This window comes from Nerophis ophidion, linkage group LG07 (assembly GCF_033978795.1).
Source record: "Nerophis ophidion isolate RoL-2023_Sa linkage group LG07, RoL_Noph_v1.0, whole genome shotgun sequence".
Taxonomy (NCBI): domain Eukaryota; kingdom Metazoa; phylum Chordata; class Actinopteri; order Syngnathiformes; family Syngnathidae; genus Nerophis; species Nerophis ophidion.
Window position 1 is genome coordinate 61,546,092 of NC_084617.1, and position 23,595 is coordinate 61,569,686.

At 36.6% G+C, this 23,595-nt stretch overlaps 1 protein-coding gene across 1 annotated transcript in view; it reads left to right on the forward strand.

Annotated features, from left to right (window-relative positions):
• The window catches only part of tmc2b (transmembrane channel-like 2b), a 38,055-nt gene that overhangs the window by 294 nt on the left and 14,166 nt on the right, over window positions 1-23,595 (forward strand). The window contains exons 3-11 of the mRNA XM_061906781.1: window positions 7,027-7,414; window positions 10,781-10,927; window positions 13,442-13,532; window positions 13,605-13,686; window positions 14,697-14,803; window positions 14,874-14,970; window positions 21,882-22,026; window positions 22,110-22,229; window positions 22,388-22,616. Coding sequence (XP_061762765.1) covers window positions 7,027-7,414; window positions 10,781-10,927; window positions 13,442-13,532; window positions 13,605-13,686; window positions 14,697-14,803; window positions 14,874-14,970; window positions 21,882-22,026; window positions 22,110-22,229; window positions 22,388-22,616 — 1,406 coding nt within the window. The remainder of the gene's footprint in view (window positions 1-7,026; window positions 7,415-10,780; window positions 10,928-13,441; window positions 13,533-13,604; window positions 13,687-14,696; window positions 14,804-14,873; window positions 14,971-21,881; window positions 22,027-22,109; window positions 22,230-22,387; window positions 22,617-23,595) is intronic.

Genomic DNA, 23,595 nt, shown 5'->3' on the forward strand with positions numbered 1-23,595 from the left:
TCGTGGCATCGTTCCATAAGCCTTTCATTTCTGTCCAGTGTTGGATTAACTTTTCGCCAAGACCTTGTGTTAACAAAAGTTTCAAAACACATGTACAGAGTTTCCCTCCCAACTTTCTACTTTTTAATAACTCCGTGAACGATTCTTAACAGAACTGTCAGAACAGTTCTTAATTCTTATTTTGTACTATCTTATTTAATTATTCATTTATTTATTATTTATGTAAAAACACCGTTTACATTTGAATTGGGAAATTGTGTTAGATGTAAATATAAACGGAATACAATGATTTGCAAATCCTTTTCAACCCATATTCAGTTGAATATGCTACAAAGACAACATATTTGATGTTCAAACTGATACATTAGTGCCCAAGGCATGGGTAACTTACACATCTGTGAAGGCACCATTAGTGCTGAAAGGTCCATACAGGTTTTGGAACAATATATGCTGCCATCTAAGCGCCGTCTTTTTCATGGACGCCCCTGATTATTTCAGCAAGACAATGCCAAGCCACATTCAGCACGTGTTACAACAGCGTGGTTTCGTAAAAAAAGAGTGCAGATACTTTCCTGGCCCGCATGCAGTCCAGACCTGTCTCCCATCGAAAATGTGTGGCGCAGTATGAAGCGTAAAATACGACAGCGGAGACCCCGGACTGTTGAACGACTGAAGCTCTACATAAAACAGAAATAGGAAAGAATTACACTTTCAAAGCTTCAATTAGTTTTCTCAGTTCCCAAACGTTTGAGTGTTGTTAAAAGAAAAGGTGATGTAACACAGTGGTGAACATGCCCTTTCCCAACTACTTTGGCACGTGTTGCAGCCATGAAATTCTAAGTTAATTATTTGCACAAAAAAAAATTAAGTTTACGAGTTTGAACATCAAATATCTTGTCTTTGTAGTGCATTCAACTGAATATGGGTTGAAAGGGATTTGCACATCATTGTATTCCGTTTATATTTACATCTAACACAATTTTCCAAATCATATGAAATTTTTTTGTTGTTTACATTTTATTTTTATTTTTTTTTAGATTTTTTTAATTTTAAAATCTTGCCCATTTTTTTTGCTTGATTGATTGAATTTTGATTGAAACTTGTATTAGTAGATTGCACAGTACAGTACATATGCCGTACAATTGACCACTAAATGGTAACACCCGAATAAGTTTTTCAACTTGTTTAAGTCGGGGTCAACGTAAATCAATTCAAGGTAATGCTCATTTGTGGATTTTATTACAAATCGGTAAAAGCAGTCCTCAGTTATATATGAATTCACATTATTAAAGTAAGTAACAGTCTGTTCAACTTGCATGTCACAAAATTTAATTGAAATAAACACACATTTTTGATCAGAATTTTAAAAATAGCGATTTTTAGCTCGGACACGGTTTCCAATGTACCGATTTGGTACCGGTTTCGGACTTAATATCAATAACACCCAACCCTACTTCTTCTGTTTGGGTTTATCCATGTCATGGAAGCAGTATGGGTTGTACTTGTATAGCGCTTTTCTACCTTCAAGGTACTCAAAGCGCTTTGACACTACTTCCACATTTACCCATTCACACACACATTCACACACTGATGGAGGGAGCTGCCATGCAAGGCGCTAACCAGCATCCATCGGGAGCAAGGGTGAAGTGTCTTGCTCAGGACACAACGGACGTGATGAGGTTGGTACTAGGTGGGGATTGAACCAGGGACCCTCGGGTTGCGCACGGCCACTTTCCCACTGCGCCACGCCGTCCCTAAGTATGGGGGTATCCCGACAGTAGAGATGGCCCATATGGCACACATATGATATAGTGCATCCGGAATTATTCCCATTACTTAACTTTTTCCATATTTTATTATGTTACAACCTTATTCCAGAGTGGAATACATTAATTTTTGTTCCAAAGTTCTACAGACAATACACCATAATGACAAGGTGAAGTTTTTATTATTTTGCAAATGTATTAAAAAATAAAATAAAAAATTAACGTACGTAAGTATTCTTTCACAAGTATTCATTGCTGCCTATGGCAGTCTTTTTGAATACGATGCCACAAACTTGGCACACTTATCTTTGGGCAGTTTCGCCCATTCCTTCATGCAAAACCTCTGAAGCTCCATCAGGTTTAATGGGAAGCATTGGTTTCATTAAGGATGTCTCTGTGCATTGAATCGTTCATATTTCCCTCTATCCTGACTGGTCTCCCAGTTCCAACACTATGTTTCACTGTAGGGATGGTATTGGCCTGGTGATGAGCGATGCCTGGTTTCCTCCGAACATGATGCCTGGCATTCATGCCAAAGAGTTCGATTTTTGTGTCAACAAACCAGCGAATTTCGTTTCTCATGGTCTGAGAGTCTTGAAGGTGCATTTTGGCAAACATTTTACAAAATTAATGCTTACCTCTTGCCAGTATACCATACAGACCTGATTGGTGGATTGCTGCAGAGATGGTTGTCCTTCTGGAAGGTTCTCCTCTCTCAGAGGAATGCTGTAGTTCTGACCATCAGGTTCTTGGTCACCTTCCTGATTAGACTAAGATGAATGCAGCAATATACAGAGAGATCCTGGATGAAAACTAATGCTTCACCTAGTGGAGCTTGAGTGGTCCTGCAAAGAGGAATGGGCAAAACTACCCAAATATAGGTGTGCCAAACTTCTTCAAAAACACTTGAGGCTGTAATTGCTGCCAAAGGTGCAACAAAGTATTCAAATATTGAGCAGAGGCTGTGAATACTTATAAACATGTGATTTTGTTTTTGTTTTAAGACATTTGCAAAATAAAAAAATAACCTTTTCTTATTGTGTGTATAACAGAGCTGGGTAGAGTACCCAAAAGTTGCACTCAAGTAAGACTACCATTACTTTAGAATAATATGACTCAAGTAGAAGTAAAAAGTAGTCATCAAAATTGTTACTTTTCTTTTCTTTTCTTAGTTTATTTCGAACATGACATACATACAACTTTATATATCAGTTAAATTAATCATTTCGCAATACACAATACATCATGTCCGAAAAGGGGTAGGAAGAAGCAAAGCTTATTTAATCCTACCCCTTTTCCACTTCAGAGCGCCCACAATATATACAATTATTCACTGACCTTCTTTACAGCAAAATATCAAAATAGCAAAATGACATCTATGAGTGATTAACACAGCAGTTTTCTAACATGTCCTTAATTATTTCAGTCATTATTAACATACTAAGATGAAGAATATCTTATTTTCAATAAGTTTGAAAGTGTTTTTCATAATTCTTCTTCTTTGTACTTTGTAAGCACTTGATTTACTTGATTTAAAGTAAGTAAGTATTTGTGAAAAAAACTACTCTAGTATTGAGTAACTTATTTATTTAGTAGTTAATTTTTTATGGTTTTTGGACTACAATTGTAGTTGGTGTTTGTGTGCGTGCACGTGTTTGTGTGTGTGTAAAATATAAATTAATTTCCGATTCACTTCAACATGTTTTCTCTGGTTAGAAGTAGAATTCTTATAGGCTGAAATGTGAACATTTCTACTGACACAGATGACAGCACATGATATAAATGTTATTTTTCCCAGCTTAGAAGTAATCATTGAAGATTTTTTCGCTGCCTTGTCTTACTTCATGTCACTTTTTATAGTCAGTACATTTCTATGTATATAAAATTAGTCTGATTTGTCATAATTCCGTTTATTATTTTCACAGCGACATGTGAAGGTCTAGTTTCCATGCTCTTGTTTCTAATGTGCGTCTCTTACACTAGGAGGTGATTGTGGTGATTGTTAGATGTAAATACAGTTGAAGAAAATAATGGTAAATGCTAATAAGCTAGCGCTCGTAACTGTCAAGCTACAGATCTAACAGACAAGTACAACTTTCCACTGCTTTTTGATGTTGTTTGTAATGTTTTAAAGTGTTTAAATGACTCTTGTGGCCATCAGGGTCACAAGAGACATGCAAATGGATCGTTTTTTTAGTCAACTGTTTTCGGAGGTTTCTTTTTTCTTCTTTTCTTTGCAAGCCCTAATCGATAATTATAGATAATGATATAAATAAACGTAACGATCAGAATGAAACTCAATGTAACGGAGTAAAAGTGGCATTTCTTCTTCTCACAAATACTTAAATAAAAGTAAATGTTACATTAAATCTATTCTGGCAAGTACAATTTATCTAAAAAGTTACTTAAGTAAATGTAACAAAATAAATGTAGCGCGTTACTACCTACATGTGGTGTAGAATTTTGAGTAGACAAAGGAATTTATTCCATTGTGCAATAAGGCTGTAATACAACAAAATGTGGAAAATATGAAGCATTGTGAATACAATTCCTTTATTTTTTTTTTATTCCTTTCATGAAATTGCATATATAAAAGCCACGTACAATTCACACTTTCATTGTTTTTTTTGTTTTATACATTTCCATGATCAGAAAGGAGCAGATGGAAGAATACTATTCTTATTTTTATCTGCCCCCCTCCCCCCTTTTTTTTTACACAAATTATTTTAGATGACTGTCACTGCTCCCTCCACCTACACCTGAACTCCAATCCATCCATTTTCTACCGCTTATTCCCTTTCGGGGTCGCGGGGGGCGCTGGCGCCTATCTCAGCTACAATCGGGCGGAAGGCAGGGTACACCCTGGACAAGTCGCCACCTCATCGCAGGGCCAACACAGATAGACAGACAACATTCACACTCACATTCACACACTAGGGCCAATTTAGTCCAATATACTTTTTAATTTCCGTTTAAGCCTTTTCACAATGACACGTTCAATCAAAATCAAAAATCAGTTTGCTATAATGCCAGTTCTCTTTTTTTGCAACTCTTTTCAAATTCAAAAATATTCTTGCAACTTTTTAAGTCTTTTTATCGAGATTTCCATGCTTTCACACCAGCAACAGACAAGCACATTTGTTTCAAATTTGTTCCCACTCTTGGATGTTTAAAGTCATACGGCCTTCTGTGGTTCTCATCTTCAGATGTGAACACAAATAACTTTAAGTCCTTCGGAAGAACTTTATATCTAGCTTTGAACATCACTAAAAGAGTATGCAATTCTATAATGTCTTTAAGTTTTAATAACCCTGACCTAATGAAGAGTGGATTTGTGTGGTCTCTATATCCTACTTGGAAAATGATACGAATTGCTCTTTTCTCTAAAATAAATAAATGCATTATGTTTCGGTGAAAGAGGGGTTAGTGCGTCTGCCTCACAATACGAAGGTCCTGAGTAGTCCTGGGTTCAATCCCAGGCTCAGGATCCTTCTGTGTGGAGTTTGCATGTTCTCCCTGTGACTGCGTGGGTTCCCTATGGGTACTCCGGCGTCCTCCCACTTCCAAAGACATGCACCTGGGGATAGGTTGATTGGCAACACTAAATTGGCCCTCGTGTGTGAATGTGAGTGTGAATGTTGTCTGTCTGTGTTGGCCCTGTGATGAGGTGGCGACTTGTCCAGGGTGTACACCGCCTTCCGCCCGATTGTAGCTGAGATAGGCACCAGCGCCCCTCGCGACCCCAAAGGGAATAAGCGGTAGAAAATGGATGAGTTACTGTATTTCCCCAAATTACTGCACAATAATTAAAATAAGGTAGAATAATTGAATATTGTATATCAAATAAATATCTTTTTTTGTTTGCCCCTTGCAGAATTGTGCTTTGGGTAGTGTGTGCCTGCTGTTTTTTATCTAAATATAAAATTCATCCATTTTCTACCGCTTGTCCCTTTTGGGGTCGCGGGGGGTGCTGAAGCCTATCTCAGCTGCTTTCGGGCAGACGGCGGTGTACACCTTGGACAAGTCACCACCTCGTTACAGGGCTGACTAGGGCTGGGCGATATGGCCTTTTTTAAATATCTCTATATTTTTAGGCCATGTCATGATTCACGATATATATCTCGATATTTTACCTTAGCCTTGAAAGAACACTTGATGCATATAATCACATCAGTATGATGATTCTATGTGTCTACATTAAAACATTCTTCATTCTGCATTAATATATGCTTATTTTAAAATTTTATGCAGAGAGGGAAATCACAACTAAGTTAATTGACCAAAACTGTATTTATTAAACAGTTATTAAGCAGTGGCACAAACATTCATGTCATTTCAAAACAGAAAGTGCAAGATTGTCAGAGACATTTTAAAACAAGCTATGAGCGCATTTTTGTGCATGATGTCACTAATATGGCATCAAAACACTAAATTAAAGTGCACTTTTTGTACAGAACGCCACTACCATACTTTAAAACAAATAAATTGGACTTTTGTGCATGATGTCACACAAGATATTTCAATAACTGTCAAATAAAAATGAGCTGCATAATAGGAAATCAAATAGTGTTCCTTGTTCGCTATGTGGTATCTCTTTCTGTTGACTGTTTTTTACAAAATAGTTTCCTCTGCATTTTGTGGGTGTGGCACTGAACGGAGATGTTGACATGCGTAGTAAGCACTCTTCATTCTCTAGCAAATGACTTTTCAAATAATGCTACATACTAGCAGTAATGCAAATTTTTGTAGCGACGCTTTTGCCCCACACTTGTCTGTTAGACATATTCCCACTTGAGGCCAAACCACCGCCAGACGATGGACCCCGTGCTGTTTTTCTTGGGAATTAATTCTTCCTTCATTTGTTACCAGATTCGCACCTTCTTTCTCTCGTATTACCACAGCTAACGTTACCCATGCTGCTACCTCTCTGCTCCGCGAGGGCGTATACGTATTTGACGTATGTAAGAAGAAACAAGGAAGAGAGACAAGGAATAGTGCGAAGAGCCTGTTGTGTAATGCCTGCAGCTAAAAGCAACTTCGTGAGAACGTATACTCAAATATCACGATATAGTCACTTTCTATATTGCACAGAGACAAACCCGCGATATATCGTATGTATCGATATTTCGCCCAGTCCTAGGGCCAACACAGATAGACAGACAACATTCACACTCACATTCAGACTCTAGGACCAATTTAGTGTTGCCAATCAACCTATCCCCAGGTGCATGTTTATAACGAATATATTTATTTGTTTCAGATGAGGCCAGGAAAAGAAGTAAAAACAGAAGAGCCAAACCACAGCGTAAGGCCAAGCGCTTCAGTGATGAGGAGGAGGAAGAAGAGGAGGATGAGGAACCGAGGAAGAGAGGAAGAAAGAAAAGAGCTCAACCCAGAGACAGCGAGGAAGATGAAGAGGAAGAGAAGAGGAGTGTAAAAAGTAAAGGCTCCAAAGCTTCCAGAAAGAAAGCAGTGCGGGAAGAGAGCGAAGATGAGAGCGAAGAAGACGGAAGAAGGAAGAAAAAAAGAGGTAGAACGGTTTCTAAAAAGGACGAGGAGGAGCAAGAAAAGAAGGGGAATGCGAAAAGAAAAGGAGGGAAGGAAAAAAGTGGTGAGAAGGACAAAAAGAAGAAGGGGAAGTTGAGCAGGTGCAGTATTCTCTGAGGGCTTCTCTCACTTCTACCTGCTGACGTTCTTTTCTCAAGCTCACTCGCCTGAGTGATGCATCCAATCATGCCATATATTTAAGATTACTCGAATTATTCCTTGTTCTCTGCAAACCTTCTTGTGATGCTCCATCTCCGAACACTTTCGTACAAGAGCCACAGTTGTGTTCAAATTAGAGATGGGAGTTACGACTCTGAAGAGAGCCAGATCTTAAGGAGCCGTTCCTATCAAAGAGCCGTGGCTACATTTTGTTACCTAACTCAGACATCAAGTAAATTATCACTTGTAACATTTCAAATATAATGTTGAAATTGACATTTCCCAACAATATTTTCTCTATTGGTGAAAATTATTCTGAAATATTAGAATTAAATTGGGCTTGTGTCTTTATTGTATATATTCTATTAGATGTTACCATATCCCCATGATTTTGTTATGACCTGATCAAGGAGGTGACCCCAGGATGCAGAGAGGAGAGGCGCGGTAGGATTACAAAAAGGGAAAATTTAATAAGTCCAAAAAGTGTAACAAAAGGCGATGGGGCAGAAGTGCACACCATGAATAAACAAAAACAGGTTCCTCAGTGGTCGGAAGGGGAAAAGGCCAGAGCGCAATGAGCACAGCAAAAGGTCGAACACAAAATCCTCTTTACCTCAGGGAGGCTAGGAAGTAGTGATGGGTCCGGCAAAACCCTGTGTCGGTGCGCGTACCGCTTTTCGAAAGTCACGTGACCGATCATGAGCTGTTTCGGTCACGTGATCAATACTTAGAACTGTGTCGCACTGACGACTGTGCGCCAAACTGTGTTTATAAGAAAGCGAGATGCCCCTGTCAACAGAATCGCCGCACTTCTGTCGTTGGTCATTTGTAGTTTATCGTCATCGGAGATCATTTCGGCTGTGTGAAAACATTTTGATCATATATCAGGAAAAAAAAAGGTATTTGTGTTAATTTCCTTGTCGTTTCATCCTGTTCTCTCAAAGTTTCCAGCATTGTCCCACCCACACAACCATCCGATTGGTTACATTAAAAAGCTATAACAAACGTTCTCTTTGATAGCTCAGTTGGTAGAGTGGAGGACTGTAGTTGTTCATGCTGAGTTCCTTAGGGCACTGGTTCAAATCCAGCTCGAACCCATTACCCTTTTCCCATGAATTGATTAACGTAGATCCCGACTTAAACAAGTTGAAAAACTTATTCGGGTGTTACCATTTAGTGGTCAATTGTACGGACTTAACTGTGCAATCTACTAATAAAAGTTTCAACCAATCAATCAATCGTGCGTATTCAGAGCGCATGTAAAAAATTCCCAGTCCACAACTATCCTCATTCACAACATCTTCTCTTAGATTTCCATGTTACGACACATGTTCACATTGTTTAAGATAAAAATATATTTTTATTTAAATGAAGATAGGAAATAATCCTAAATGAAATACAAAGACTTGGTTTATATTATTGTATATACTATGTCATAAAATCAGTGTCAGTTGAGTCGGTCCATAGGTTGCCTGTAGAGATTTTTAATGTCCAGCAGATGTCAGTATTTAGTGACACAGTATTGACACAGTATCAATACAGTGTTGCAATGTGTCGAAACGCTACACGACACCTCATCAACCCATCACTATTAGGAAGCAAACACAAAAAGGTGAGGGACTTCAGGAATAAGGATAGACAACATACCAGGACTGACGAAGTGAAGCAGGCGCAGGCACGTGGGAGGCGCAGGAGACAATAACCGGCAGGACCCAGCTGTCAGTGACGAGCTTAAATACTCCTAGGTAGAAATTTGTTGCAGGTGTGCCTCGTTGGGGAATAATGAACTGAAGAAAACAGACATCACCCTAAAAGAGAAGGCAGGGAAATGTCAAAACACAACAGTTTTGTGCTTTGACAATGAGACTCTAAAACTATGCATACTACAGATAAAGTCCATGCAAACTAAAGTTTGCCACCAACATTTTATCAATATAGAAGCACATTTTAAATGTATATGTTCATAAAACAATTAAACACAATTGTTCACATGATAAAAATGTGAATTCAAAATTGTGCTACTATTTTTTTCCCAGGCGCTAATATCTCCTTCATTCTTGGTTAAAAAAAGGTACGCACATGTATTTTTTAATATTTTTATATAGAACTGGCTAAAAAATCCAAATGACTCCAAGTTGGGAATTGTTCATTTAAAAGGGTCGGATTCGGATTTAAATTTTTTTTGAAACACTTCTCTGTGGTCGACGTAGCATGTAATGCTGACGCTTTGGTAAAAAATGTGCATACATTAAGTTTTACAGATCATCTCAACAGAATGCACCGTTTTTTGGGCGCTCTTATTTACTCTCCATAGCCCTCCTCCAGGCCGAGGCCCATTCGCCTGTGACTCCTCTCTGTCAGCCATGTCGTTTTAATTGATTGATTGATTGATTGATTGAAACTTTCATTAGTAGATTGCACAGTTCAGTACATATTCCGTACAATTGACCACTAAATGGTAACACTTGTTTAAGTCGGGGTCCACGTTAATCAATTCATGGTATATGTATATTGTAGATTTTAGCGCTTCCATATCGAGTCTACTTACAGATATAAGCTAGAACTATACGCTACATTTTATTGGAAACAGCTAAGGATTTTAGCATGCATGTGCATGTATGAGACAGTCTGCCCCTCAACAAGTGGATAGAGAAAAATAAGGAACTACAACTTTGGACTACAACTGAATAAAAATGGCAGACATGCGCAAAGCTTTTTGGGTAAACCTCTAACATATGTGGAGATATCCGCTGACATAACTATGGCAAAATAAGTCAAAAAAGTCTCATTTAAGGCAATTTTTGAAAAAGGCAAGATTGTTTATAAATATCTCCGCCACTGCCACATAGTTTGATTATATATATATATATATATATATATATATATATATATATATATGTATGTATGTGTGTATATGTACATTTTGTATTTAATGGTGAAATAAAAAAGTCAGCATTAAAAAATATTGATGATTTACATCTCAAAAACCTTATTGATTACTTTCCAAAATACGTTTCTGTATACTTGAATTTCATAATGATTAAAAAAAATGATAAATAAAATGGTATATTTCAAGCCCTCAAACAAAAATGATCTATATGTAAATAATAATAAAAAAATCTGAATATATAACATAATTTATGTAATTTTGTCATTAAATATATATATTTAAAAAAATACAAAGTGAAAAAAAAATGCAATCTTGCATAGTTGAAGTAGCGCGGACTACTGGGAGATGGGAGCTTTGTCTTTCGTTGCGGCATCTTGGAAAAGCCATTTGGCACATGACGCTTTTTCCCGTTCATCAGCTCTTCCTCCTCCTCTGACTCTGACGATGAATCTTTGTCGGAGGGCGAGATGGCAGCCCTGAAGGAAGAGGTAGAGGAGAAAAAGAAACTGATCGCCACATTGAGGAATAAACCGTGGCGTATGAAGAGGAGACTTGTTCTGCTCAAGTAAAGCGTGCTTGTTTACCAACTAAGGCTTTCAAATGTGTGGTTTTGTTTTCGTTTGGCTTGTTTTACTCTTTTGTTTGTTGCTTTTTAAATGTTTTCCTGACCAACAAACGGCTTACCATCACGTATGTCCTGTACATGTGATGATGATTGTGCATATTAAACCTTGTTTCTTGCTGCTTTACATGTTTTATACTCCTGCTCATCCTCTATCAGTGCCATGAACCCATTATCAGTGGTTCTCGAACTTTTTTCACCAAGTACCACCTTAGAAAACACTTGACTCTTCAAGTACCACCGTAATGACCAAAATCTAAATACAGTAGCGCTGTAGGCCTAAATATGCATTAAAAAGAGGTGGAGGTTTTTATAACAAGTATATTTATTATTTTGGCCACGGTAAAATTACACACGGTTTGAACGGTAACACTGTGTTTGAATATTTAATGAAGTGATTATTTGGTGTACCATTAAATGGAGCCGGCATACTATCGTGTCACGGATACCACAGTTTCAAAATCTCTGCCTTTGAACCTTTAAGTACTAAAGATTAATTTAAGAATACTATAACTATCTTTGGTAACATGACACTGCAGTCCTTGTAAACTTCACAGTTTCCCGCAAGTACACAAATGCTCTCAGTAATATACATTAATACATAAAACTAACCGTTACATTGTAAAAAACTACTAGGATTTCACAGCATTTAACTTTTTTTCCCCCCCACAGTAAAACACTGGATTTACTGTTTACTGTAACCTTCCAAAAAAATATTGTAAGCATTACAGTACTCTTATATTTCACAGCATTTTCTTTCAAAGTAAATCACTGTGAATGTTATTGTGAAAGTAATGCAATTATTAGCCAGTAATTTACTATTTACTATTTACAATGACAATTTTTTTTTATATTGTAGCTGAAGCATTACTCCATCTATCTTAAGGTAACTAATTCATCTTTATCACAAATGTATGTCCCAGCATATATATATATATATATATATATATATATATATATATATATATATATATATATATATATATATCCATCCATCCATTTCCTACCGTTTATTCCCTTTGGGGTCGCGGGGGGCGCTTGTGCCTACCTCAGCTACAATCGGCCGGAAGGCGGGTACACCCTGGACAAGTCGCCCCCTTATTGCAGATATATATATATATATATATATATATATATATATATATATATATATATATATATATATATATACATATATATATATATATATATATATATATCTGCAATGAGGGGGCGACTATATATATATAGATATATATATATATATATATATATGTATGTATATACATATATATATATGTATGTATATACATATATATATATATATATATATATATATATATATATATATATATATATATATATATATATATATATATATATGTATGTATGTATATACATAGATATGTATATACATATATCCATCCATCCATTTACTACAGCTTATTCCCTTTGGGGTCGCGGGGGGCGCTGGTGCCTATCTCAACTACAATCAGGCGGAAGGTGTGTACACCCTGGAGAAGTCGCCACCTCATCGCAGGGCTAAATACATATATATTTATATGTATATATATATATACATATATATATATATATATATATATATATATATATATATATATATATACACATTTATATATATATACATACATACACACGTCTATATGTATATATGTATATATAATATACATATAAATATATATATATGTATATATATACATGTGTGTATATGTATATATACACACATATACATATATATATATGTATATATATTCATACATGCACACATTTATATTTATATAAATATAAAGTATATACACACATATGTATAAGTGTGTGTATGTATGTATATATGTATATATACACACATATATATGTACATATATATACACATACATATATACACGTGTATATATGTATATATATGTGTGTATGTATATATGTATTCATATATGTATACATATATGTATACACACATACATATAGATATATAATATATATTTATATATGTATATGTGTATATATATATATGTATATATACACAATAAATATATATACATATACATGTATATATATTCATACATACACACACATATATATGTACATATATATATACGCATACATATATACATATGTATATAAATAAATATATATGTGTGTGTATGTATCTATATATATATATATATATATATATATATATATATATATATATATATACAGACATACATACATACATACATACATATATGTATGTATATATAGTGTATGTTTCTCAGACAGGATGCAGATAGATATGAGCTGGCTTGACTTGTTGTGGCTTTCTGACCTTGTTGCATCTTCCAATCATCCATCAGTATCTCATTCCACTTCCTGCTATTAACACTAATTCATTGGCTGGTTGGTTCCATGTTGGCTTGCACGCATGTTCGTCGCTTTAATATTTTAACGGCAGCGGCTGACTTTGACTTTGTCCGACAGGGAGGCACAGGGGTTTGTTGAAAAGTTTGAAGGAGCTCTTGGCAAAGGAAGAGGCAGGAAGCTATACGCGTTCAAAGTCATGATGGCCAAGGTAGTCAAATTACATTTTCACGGCGGCAACACAACCATTTCCCATATTCATGTCTTCTACATTTCTTCCTAGAAATTCATCAAGTTCAAACGTGACTTTGAAAACTTCAAAACGGCCTGTATACCCTGGGAGAGGAAGATAAAGGATGTAGAAAGTTGGTATCCTGACCAAATACTTGGAGTACAGTAGTACCTCAACTTATGAGCTTGTTTGGTTCTGTGACAGAGGTTTTAACTCAAGACACTTTTATCTCTAAAGAATTGAAATCAATTTCATTGGTGCGTATCCCCCCTCCAAAAATAATACAAAACAAAAAAAAGCAGTGCACTTTAACATGCAACATGCTTTGTAAAAAGAAACACTTTTAGATTATGAATATTGTATAAAAACATATAAAGTAATGTAACAATTATTACCTTAAAGGTCGGACTTCTACAGTATTTTCTTGCAGCTGACACCATCAGCAGCTTTTCCATATTTGCCATTTAAATATTATTTTACATCCTTGGCTGGCGTTCGACTCATTCTGCTTCAGTATGGTGCAAACTGGCAAATTGTTCCGCCAATTTGGCAACACGCTCCGTCGTGTTTTGGATGACTTATTTATTTAGTTCAATGGATGTCATCTATTTGTTCTTCTCAGCAAAGTCGGCATTATAAGTATCAGCTAATGCGAGCACGCAAGACCCGATGTTTTAGTCGGATCTTCACTGTAACGTTTGCTACACTAACTAATGGCAGGAGAGCTTGTAAATGGTAAATGGCAAATGGGTTATACCTGTATAGCGCTTTCTACCTTCAAGGTACTCAAAGCGCTTTGACACTATTTCCACATTCACCCATTCACACACACATTCACACACTGATGGTGGGAGCTGCCATGCAAGGCGCTAACCGCGACCCATCAGGAGCAAGGGTGAAGTGTCTTGCTCAAGGACACAACAAATGTGACGAATTTGGTAGAAGGTGGGGATTGAACCAGGAACCCTCAGGTTGCTGGCACGGCCACTCTCCCAACATCGCCACGCCATTCCTCGTTACAAAAATCTTGCAACTTAAAGCCTAAGAATTATTTGAGAAACAGACCATATCTAAAAACACCCTTAAGTTGAGGTACCACTGTATTATACCAATCAATTGCTGAGTCCAATTATCTGCTTTTAGGTCACTTTGGATCTTCTGTGGCATCCTACTTTATATTTTTGAGGTGGATGTACGGACTGAACCTGGTGCTATTTGGATTCATGTTCGGTTTAGTGGTCCTGCCTGAGGTACAACCCTTTCAACTCTCATCTTGGATAGTCGGATGCTATCAATTGACCACTGCATCTTTTGTGTCAGATTCTCATGGGTCTTCCCTATGGGTCCATTCCCAGGAAGACTGTACCACGGAAGGAGCAGGCGACAGCAATGGACTACTCAGTGCTCTTTGATTTTGGTAAGAGGAGACCCGTCGTATTGAACTGCTCACTTTTATACCAACAATATTTTATTATTTTGTTATGCATGTCAGGATGGAACAATATGACAATTTCATATCCCGTTGTCGTCACCAAAAATATCATGGTCATCCTTATTATTGCTGCATTGTTTACTGTGCTCAAAATAAACTTACTGTATACACACTGGGGTTGTAAGGTATACCGGTATTAGTATAGTTCCGCAATACTAATGAATCATATTCGGTACTATACCGCCTCTAAAAAGTACCGCAACACAACATAAATACTACAGAACAAATTCCCAGAATTCCCTGCAGCACCAACTCTTCCGGGATGCTACAATATAAACAAACACCATTGGTGGATCTAAGCCTAACATCCACTGTTATAATACCAAGTACAGGAGCGTATATAGTCGATACTACTATGAATACATCGATATATTTTAGCATCACAAAATCTTCTTTAGTTTTTTTTTTTTAAATGTTATTTATATGATGTTGATCAACTCAGGAAATGTGTCCCTGGACACATGAGGACTTTGAATATGACCAATGTCTGATCCTGTAACTACTTGGTATCGGATTGATACCCAGATATTTGGTATCATCCAAAACTAATGTAAAGTATCAAACAACAGAAGAATAAGTGATTATTACATTTTAACAGAAGTGTAGATAGAACATGTTAAAAGAGAAAGTAAGCAGATATTAACAGTAAATGAACAAGTAGATTAATAATTCATTTTATACCACTTGTCCATAATAATTTTGACAAAATAAATGACACAAGATGTTACTGCGTACGTCATCAGACTAATTAGGAGCCTTTGTCCCTTTTCTTTCTCACAAGTTGTCTTGTCTGTTCACTATTTTATTTAAGGACAAACTTGCAATAAGAAACATATGTTTAATGTACCGTAAGATTTTTTTGTTAAAATAAAAACCCATAATGCAATTTTTTGTGGTACCCTTTATTTAGAAAAATACCCCAAAATTGGTATCGGGACAACATTAATACACACTGCAATCTTTTGATCAAAAAATAAAAAATATATACAGTAGACACACTGTTAGAAAACTCAATATTTTGCATGTTTTTTTAAATTTCTTATGCTTCGCTGATAGTGTTTTAGTCTTCGTATTTCATCTGTTTTAATGGCTAAGCTTTAATTGGTTTAAATATTGGTTTGTACTGCACTGTAGCACTTTAAGATGTATTTAAATGAAAAGTGCGTAACAAATGAAATCTGTTATTATTATGTATTATTTCTAGCCTGTGTTTTTGCCTGTGTTCAGCGGTCCGTGAACGCACCGTTAAACACCCCTGTCTCGTATTCCTCTGAGTGCCATCACTCTGTGCTAAGAGAGCACAGCTTGTACGGTCAACCAGACTTTGCGTAAATCATCACAAACTGTAGTAACAAATCTCGGTCAGTACAAAAATTATTTAAAAAAAAAAAATTATTTTCAAAATTCAACAAACAATACCCCATAATTTGAATGAAAACATTTTTTTTTTTTCAACTTTAGTAAAATTATAAACAAAAAAAAAAATGTAGGTATTCACAGCCTATGCCATGAAGTTTAAACGTGAGCTCAGGTGCTTCATGTTTCAATTGATCTTCCTTGGGATGTTCTTACATCTTAATTGGAGTACACCTGTGGTAAATTCAGTTTTTTGGACATAATGTGGAAAAGCACACACCTGTCTATATATAAGGTCCCACACATGACAGTGCATGGCATAACAAGCCAAGGATTAAGTTGAAGGAATTGCCTATACAGTAGACATCCTAGATCAGTGGTCATCAACGCGGTGCCCGCGGGCACCAGGTAGCCCGTAAGAACCAGATGAGTAGCCCGCTGGCCTGTTCTAAAAATAGCTATAATAGCAGCACTTACCAGTGAGCTGCCTCTATTTTTTAAATGTTATTTATTTACTAGCAAGCTGGTCTCGCTTTGCTCGGCATTTTTAATTCCAAGAGAGACAAAACTCAAATAGAATTTGAAAATCCAAGAAAATATTTTTAAGACTTGGTCTTCACTTGTTTAAATAAATCCATTTTTTTTTAACTTTGCTTCTTATGACTTTCTGAAAGACAATTTTTGAGAAAAAATACAACCTTAAAAATGTTTTGAGAAAAAATACAACCTTAAAAATGGTTTTATGATTTTTAAACACATATACCTTTTTACCTTTTAAATTCCTTCCTCTTCTTTCCTGACAATTTAAATCAATGTTCAAGTAAATTTATTTTTTTTATTGTAAAGAATAATAAATACATTTTAATTTAATTCTTAATTTTAGCTTCTGTTTTTTCGATGAAGAATATTTGTGAAATTCTTAAAACTTATTAATAAAATTCAAAAAAATTATTCTAGCAAATCTAGAAAATCTTTAGAATCAAATTTAAATGTCATTTAAAAGTCCTTTGAATTTCTTTTAAAATTTTTGTTCTGGAAAATCTAGAAGAAATAATTATCTGTCTTTGTTAGAAATATAGATTGGTCCAATGTGTTATATAGTCTAACAAAGTGCAGATTGGATTTTAACCTGTTTAAAACAAGTCATCAAAATTCTAAAATTAATCTTAATCAGGAAAAATTACTAATGATGTTCTATAAATTATTTTTGTAATTTTTTCAAAAAGATTCGAATTAGCTAGTTTTTATCTTCTTTTTTTCGGTTGAATTTTGAATTTTAAAGAGTCGAAATTGAAGATAAACTATGTTTCAAAATTTAATTTTCGTTTTTTTTTTTCTGTTTTCTCCTCTTTTAAACCGATGAATTAAGTGTTTTTCATCATTTATTCTCTGCAAAAAATCCTTCCGTGAAAGGAAAAAAAATGTACGACGGAATGACAGACAGAAATACCCATTTATATATATATATATATATATATATATATATATATATATATATATATTCATTTATTAAAGGTAAATTGAGCAAATTGGCCATTTCTGGCAATTTATTTAAGTGTGTATCAAACTGGTAGCCCTTCGCATTAATCAGTACCCAAGAAGCACACATCTGTGAATACTCTCCGAATGCGCCGAAAACAGGTTAACAAACCTTCCAATTTAACTTCCCAAAGAACTAATTTCTATATCAAAGTACAATGAGTTTGCAATATTTTTCCTGATAAATTTCAAGACATTAAAAACGTAATAATGCCTAGAAAATAAATAGCTACTCTGCAGCAAACTAGTCAACTAGTGCCAGCAAATTTCACTCACTGACTAAACAGTTGAAGAAATCATCCACAGTCTGCGTCCATCAACATGCTGCCTTGGTGAGTTACCCACAAAGTTTCTAAGGTCTGCGCTGAGCAGTTTGTTACCATAATCCACTCATCTAGTTAACATCTCACTCTAGATGGGAACATTTCCAAAGGCCTTAAAAACTGCTGTCATTAGGCAACTCTTAAAAAGAAGAGAAGCCTATGTAATTATTTTTAGTTTTTAATCTACATTTATCGTTAGTGTAGAGCAGGGGTGTCCAAACTTTTTAAACTGAGGGCCGCACACTGAAAAATTAGAGCAAGCGGGGGCCATTTTCATATTTTTTATTTTAAAAACCAATACAATGTATGTATACAAAATATACATTTAGGCCTCCACTCAGTTATGATCCCGGGGACCCCAAAGGGTTTTGGTCCAAAAAAATATTAAAAATGTGTCATTATTCAGTATTATTATTTTTATTATTATGCAAGTTTTAAATCTCTAGATCAACATTAGAACAAAAAAAAAAAGGAAAAAACACAAAATATGCAATATTTTCACCAAATAACTTTTTTAGGTGGAATATTTGAGATTATATAAAAATTGGAGCCTTAATTTTGGATTTCTATTCATCATCATTTTTGGAGCAATGACACTTAAAAACAAACACTACTAAAATAATTGGGGATCCAAAAGTGTCCTACTCATTAAGGTGTTAAAAATAAATTTTACATTTTTTTTACTGTTTACTTTTAGCACAATAATCTCGAGATGAACTTCAGATATATTCGTCAATTTTAAGTTTTATTGTTGTTTATGTTTGGTTTGTTTGTTTTAGGCCCTTCTTTGAAAAAAAAAAACACTCAGTTTTTATTTGGCAAAACACAAAATATGCAACATTTTCCCCCCAAAAATATCTCAAAGTGGAATATTTAATGTGACGTATTTGAAGCCTTGAATAGGTCACATTTCACCTGTTTGCGCTTTTATAGCAATTTTTATGATTACATTTTTTTTTAGCTCGGTTGGTAGAGTGGCCGTGCCAGCAACTTGAGGGTTGCAGGTTCGATTCCCGCTTGTGCCATCCTAGTTACTGCCGTTGTGTCCTTGGGCAAGACACTTTACCCACCTGCTCCCAGTGCCACCCACACTGGTTTAAATGTAACTTAGATATTGGGTTTCACTATGTAAAGCGCTTTGAGTCACTTGAGAAAGGCGCTATATAAATATAATTCACTTCACTTCACACTAAAATGTCCCGTGGGGCCGTTAGAAAATGACCCGCAGGCCGCAAATGGCCCCCGGGCCGCACTCTGGACACACCTGGTGTAGAGCATCAAGCATTAATGAGAACCAGTTGTTGCGTTCCAATTTTTCTGGAATAGTCCAAATTTTTAAACCTTGATTTCTAATTTCAACGCTCAGCCTGCCGACCGTGTGGAGCCGCTCCCCTAAATCAATAATCTTTAATTTGCCGAAATCTTTTTTTCTTCTTCTACTTTCTTGTTATGTTTACAAACTCAGGAAGTAAGGCCCTGGTCACAGGAGGACTTTGAGGACATAAAACAAATAACTTAAATGACTAAACTAGCCCTAGTGAGTGAATGTGAGTGTGAATGTTGTCTGTCTATCTGGCCCTGTGATGAGGTGGCGACTTGTCCAGGGTATACACTGCTTTCCGTCCGAATGCAGCTGAGATAGGCTCCATCAAACCCCGCGACCCCGAACGGGATAAGCGGTGGGAAATGGATGGATGGATGGATAGTAATGTGTAACAGTTTTTCCTTTTTTTCTGTTATTCTGTAATATTGACTATGCTTTGATCAAACAACTGTTGAAATCTAGTTTATATATTGTGTTGATACTGTTTAACTGTCAGTAGCACCCACTCTAAATAAAATTTAAAAAAATTACAGTTAATACTGGTCATAGATATCAGCTGATTTCACTCATGGATGATCTCTATCGATTGTTTGATTCCACAGCCTGTCAACTCTTTAAAAAAAAAATCAGATGAATAATGATGACACGTAAATCGGCCCTAAAGGCCTACTGAAACCCACTACTACCGAACACGCAGTTTGATAGTTTATATATCAATGATGAAATATTAACATTGCAACACATGCCAATACGGTCTTTTTAGTTTACCAAATTGCAATTTTAAATTTCCCGCGAGTTTCTTGTTGAAAACGTCGCGGAATGATGACGTGTACGCGTGACGTCACAGACTGTCAGGAAATATTAGCGCAGCACCAAACACGGCTATAAGTCGTCTCTGTTCATCGCGTAATTACACAGTATTTTGGACATCTGTGTTGCTGAATCTTTTGCAATTTGTTCATTTAATAATGGAGACTATAAAGAACAATGCTGTTGGTGGAAAGCGGTGGATTGCAGCCGTCTTTAGCACCGAGACACAGCCGGTGTTTCTTTGTTTGTTGTGAAGCAGAGCGGTCAAGCGAACATGTTTTCACTACGTCAACCAGCATGTTTTTGGATGGGAAAATTGTGATATATATATCTTACCGGAGGCATCATTGGATTATTCGTCGTCCTGCAGCAGTTGTCAAAAAAGGCAGCTGTGAGCTTGGCTCCTCGGCTTCTCTCTGAGACACTGCGTGTTCAACGCAGCCATCCGACCTCGAGGTATGCCTTTACAATCTTTACAATCTCACTAAAACACTGTTAAAACAATAAGCAGATAAGGGATCTTCCAGAATTATCCTAGTAAATGTGTCTAATTACCTCTGAAACGCTCACACTGCCCGGAGCCGTCGCTTTTTTTTTTTTTCTTCCTCTAGTCCTTCACTATCAATATCCTAATTCACAAATCTTTCATCCTCGCTCAAATTAATGGGGAAATTGTCGCTTTCTCTGTCCGAATTGCTCTCACTGCTGGTGGCTCCCATTATAAACAATGTGAGGACATGAGGAGCCCTCACCCTTGTGACGTCATCGTCTGCTACTTCTGGTAAAGGCAAGGCTTTTTTATTAGCGACCAAAAGTTGCGAACTTAATCGTGGATGTTCTCTACTAAATCCTTTCAGCAAAAATATGGTAATATCGCGAAATGATCAAGTATGACACATAAAATGGACCTGCTATTCCCGTTTAAATAAGAAAATCTCATTTCAGTATGCCTTTAAAGTGTTAATTTTGACAACCCTTGTTGTATTAACGGTGGCAGAGGGGTTAGTGCGTCTGCCTCACAAGACGAAGTTCCTGAAGTCCTGGGTTCAAATCCAGGCTCGGGATCTTTCTGTGTGGAGTTTGCATGTTCTCCCCGTGAATGCGTGGGTTCCCTCCGGGTACTCCGGCTTCCTCCCACTTCCAAAGACATGCACCTGGGGATAGGTTGATTGGCAACACTAAATTGGCCCTAGTGTGTGAATGTGAGTGTGAATGTTGTCTGTCTATCTGTGTTGGCCCTGCGATGAGGTGGCGACTTGTCCAGGGTGTACCCTGCCTTCCGCCCGATTGTAGCTGAGATAGGCACCAGCGCCCCCCGCAACCCCGAAAGGGAATAAGCGGTAGAAAATGGATGGATGGATGTTGTTTTAACTACAAATAGTAGACAAACTCCCTGTAGGTAAAGGCTTTGATGTGCCAACACATTTAGTGCACTTGAACTCACTGCATTTGTTTTGTTTCATTTTCCTTTAAATGTGACCAAGAGGGATACTGCAAATACTCCTTTTTATTCTACGGATTCTACAACAATGATCGAACAATCGGCGTGCTGCAGTTCAGACTTCCTCTGTCATACCTGCTGGTGGGCGTCGGCATCTTCGGCTACAGCTTGATGGTTGTCATTAGAACGTAGGCAACAAACTCCTATAGAGGTGTGTCATTGAGATAGAAAAGTATTGTTTTTTACTGACCTGTTGCCTTTCTTTTTTTAGGATGGCCCGTAACTCAAACGAAGGAGGCGATGGTGGCGATGAGGGAGAGTTTACTTTCAGCTGGAAGATGTTTACCAGCTGGGACTACCTGATCGGAAACCCAGAGACAGCAGACAATAAGTATGCCTCCATTACCACCAGCTTCAAGGTGAGGGCAAATTGAGAGTGATATATTGCTAAAAAGCATCAGTTTTCTTGTTCAATCGTCAAACATCAATAGACTTGCTGTGCATATATTTCATAATGACTCATAAAATGTATTCCGGTTTGCAATAAAGGACAATGAGATATAAGATGGTATTTATCTCGCAGGAATCCATTGTAGATGAACAGGAGAACCAGAAGGATGAGAACATCCACCTGCGTCGCTTCCTCAGGGTTTTGGCCAATGTTCTCATCTTGTGCAGCCTTGGAGGCAGCGGCTACCTCATTTACTTTGTTGTCAAGCGCTCACAGGAGTTTGCTGATATGGACAGTGCTAAACTCTCCTGGTTTGAAAAGAATGAGGTAGGTTGAGACGGAACACTTTGGGCCTAATTTACAAACCCCGTTTCCATATAAGTTGCGAAATTGTGTTAGATGTAAATATAAACAGAATGCAATGATTTGCAAATCATTTCCAACCCATATTCAGTTGAATATGCTACAAAGACAACATATTTAATATTCAAACTGATAAACATTTTTATGTTGTTGCAAATAATCATTAACTTTAGAATTTGATGCCATCAACACGTGACAAAGAAGTTGGGAAAGGTGGCAATAAATACTGATAAAGTTGAGGAATGCTCATCAAACACTTATTTGGAACATCCCACAGGTGTGCAGGCTAATTGGGAACAGGTGATTGGGTATAAAAACAGCTTCCCAAAAAATGCTCAGTCTTTCACAAGTAAGGATGGGACGAGGTACACCCCTTTGTCCACAACTGCGTGAGCAAATAGTCAAACAGTTTAAAGGCCTACTGAAACCCACTACTACTGACCACGCAGTCTGATAGTTTATATATCAATGATGAAATATTAACATTGCACCACATGCCAATACGGCCGGTTTAGTTTACTAAATTGCAATTTTAAATTTCCCGCGGAGTTTCTTGTTGAAAACGTCGCGGAATGATGATGCGTGCGCGTGACGTCACGGACTGTCAGGAAATATTAGCGCAGTCTCTTTTCACCGCACAATTACACAGTATTCTGGACATCTGTGTTGCTGAATCTTTTGCAATTTGTTCAATTAATAATGGAGAAGTCAAAGTAGAAAGATGGAGTTGGGAAGCTTTAGCCTTTAGCCACACAAACACACGGTGATTACTTGTTTAAAATTCCCGTAGGTGAAGCTTTACTATGGATCAGAGCAGTCAAGCGAACATGGATCACGACTACATGTCGACCGGCAGTTTTCGGTGAGAAAATTGTGGTAAAAAGTCGCCTCTTACCGGAGATCAGCTGAGCTTGCGTCGTCCATACAGCTGCCGTCGATTTCC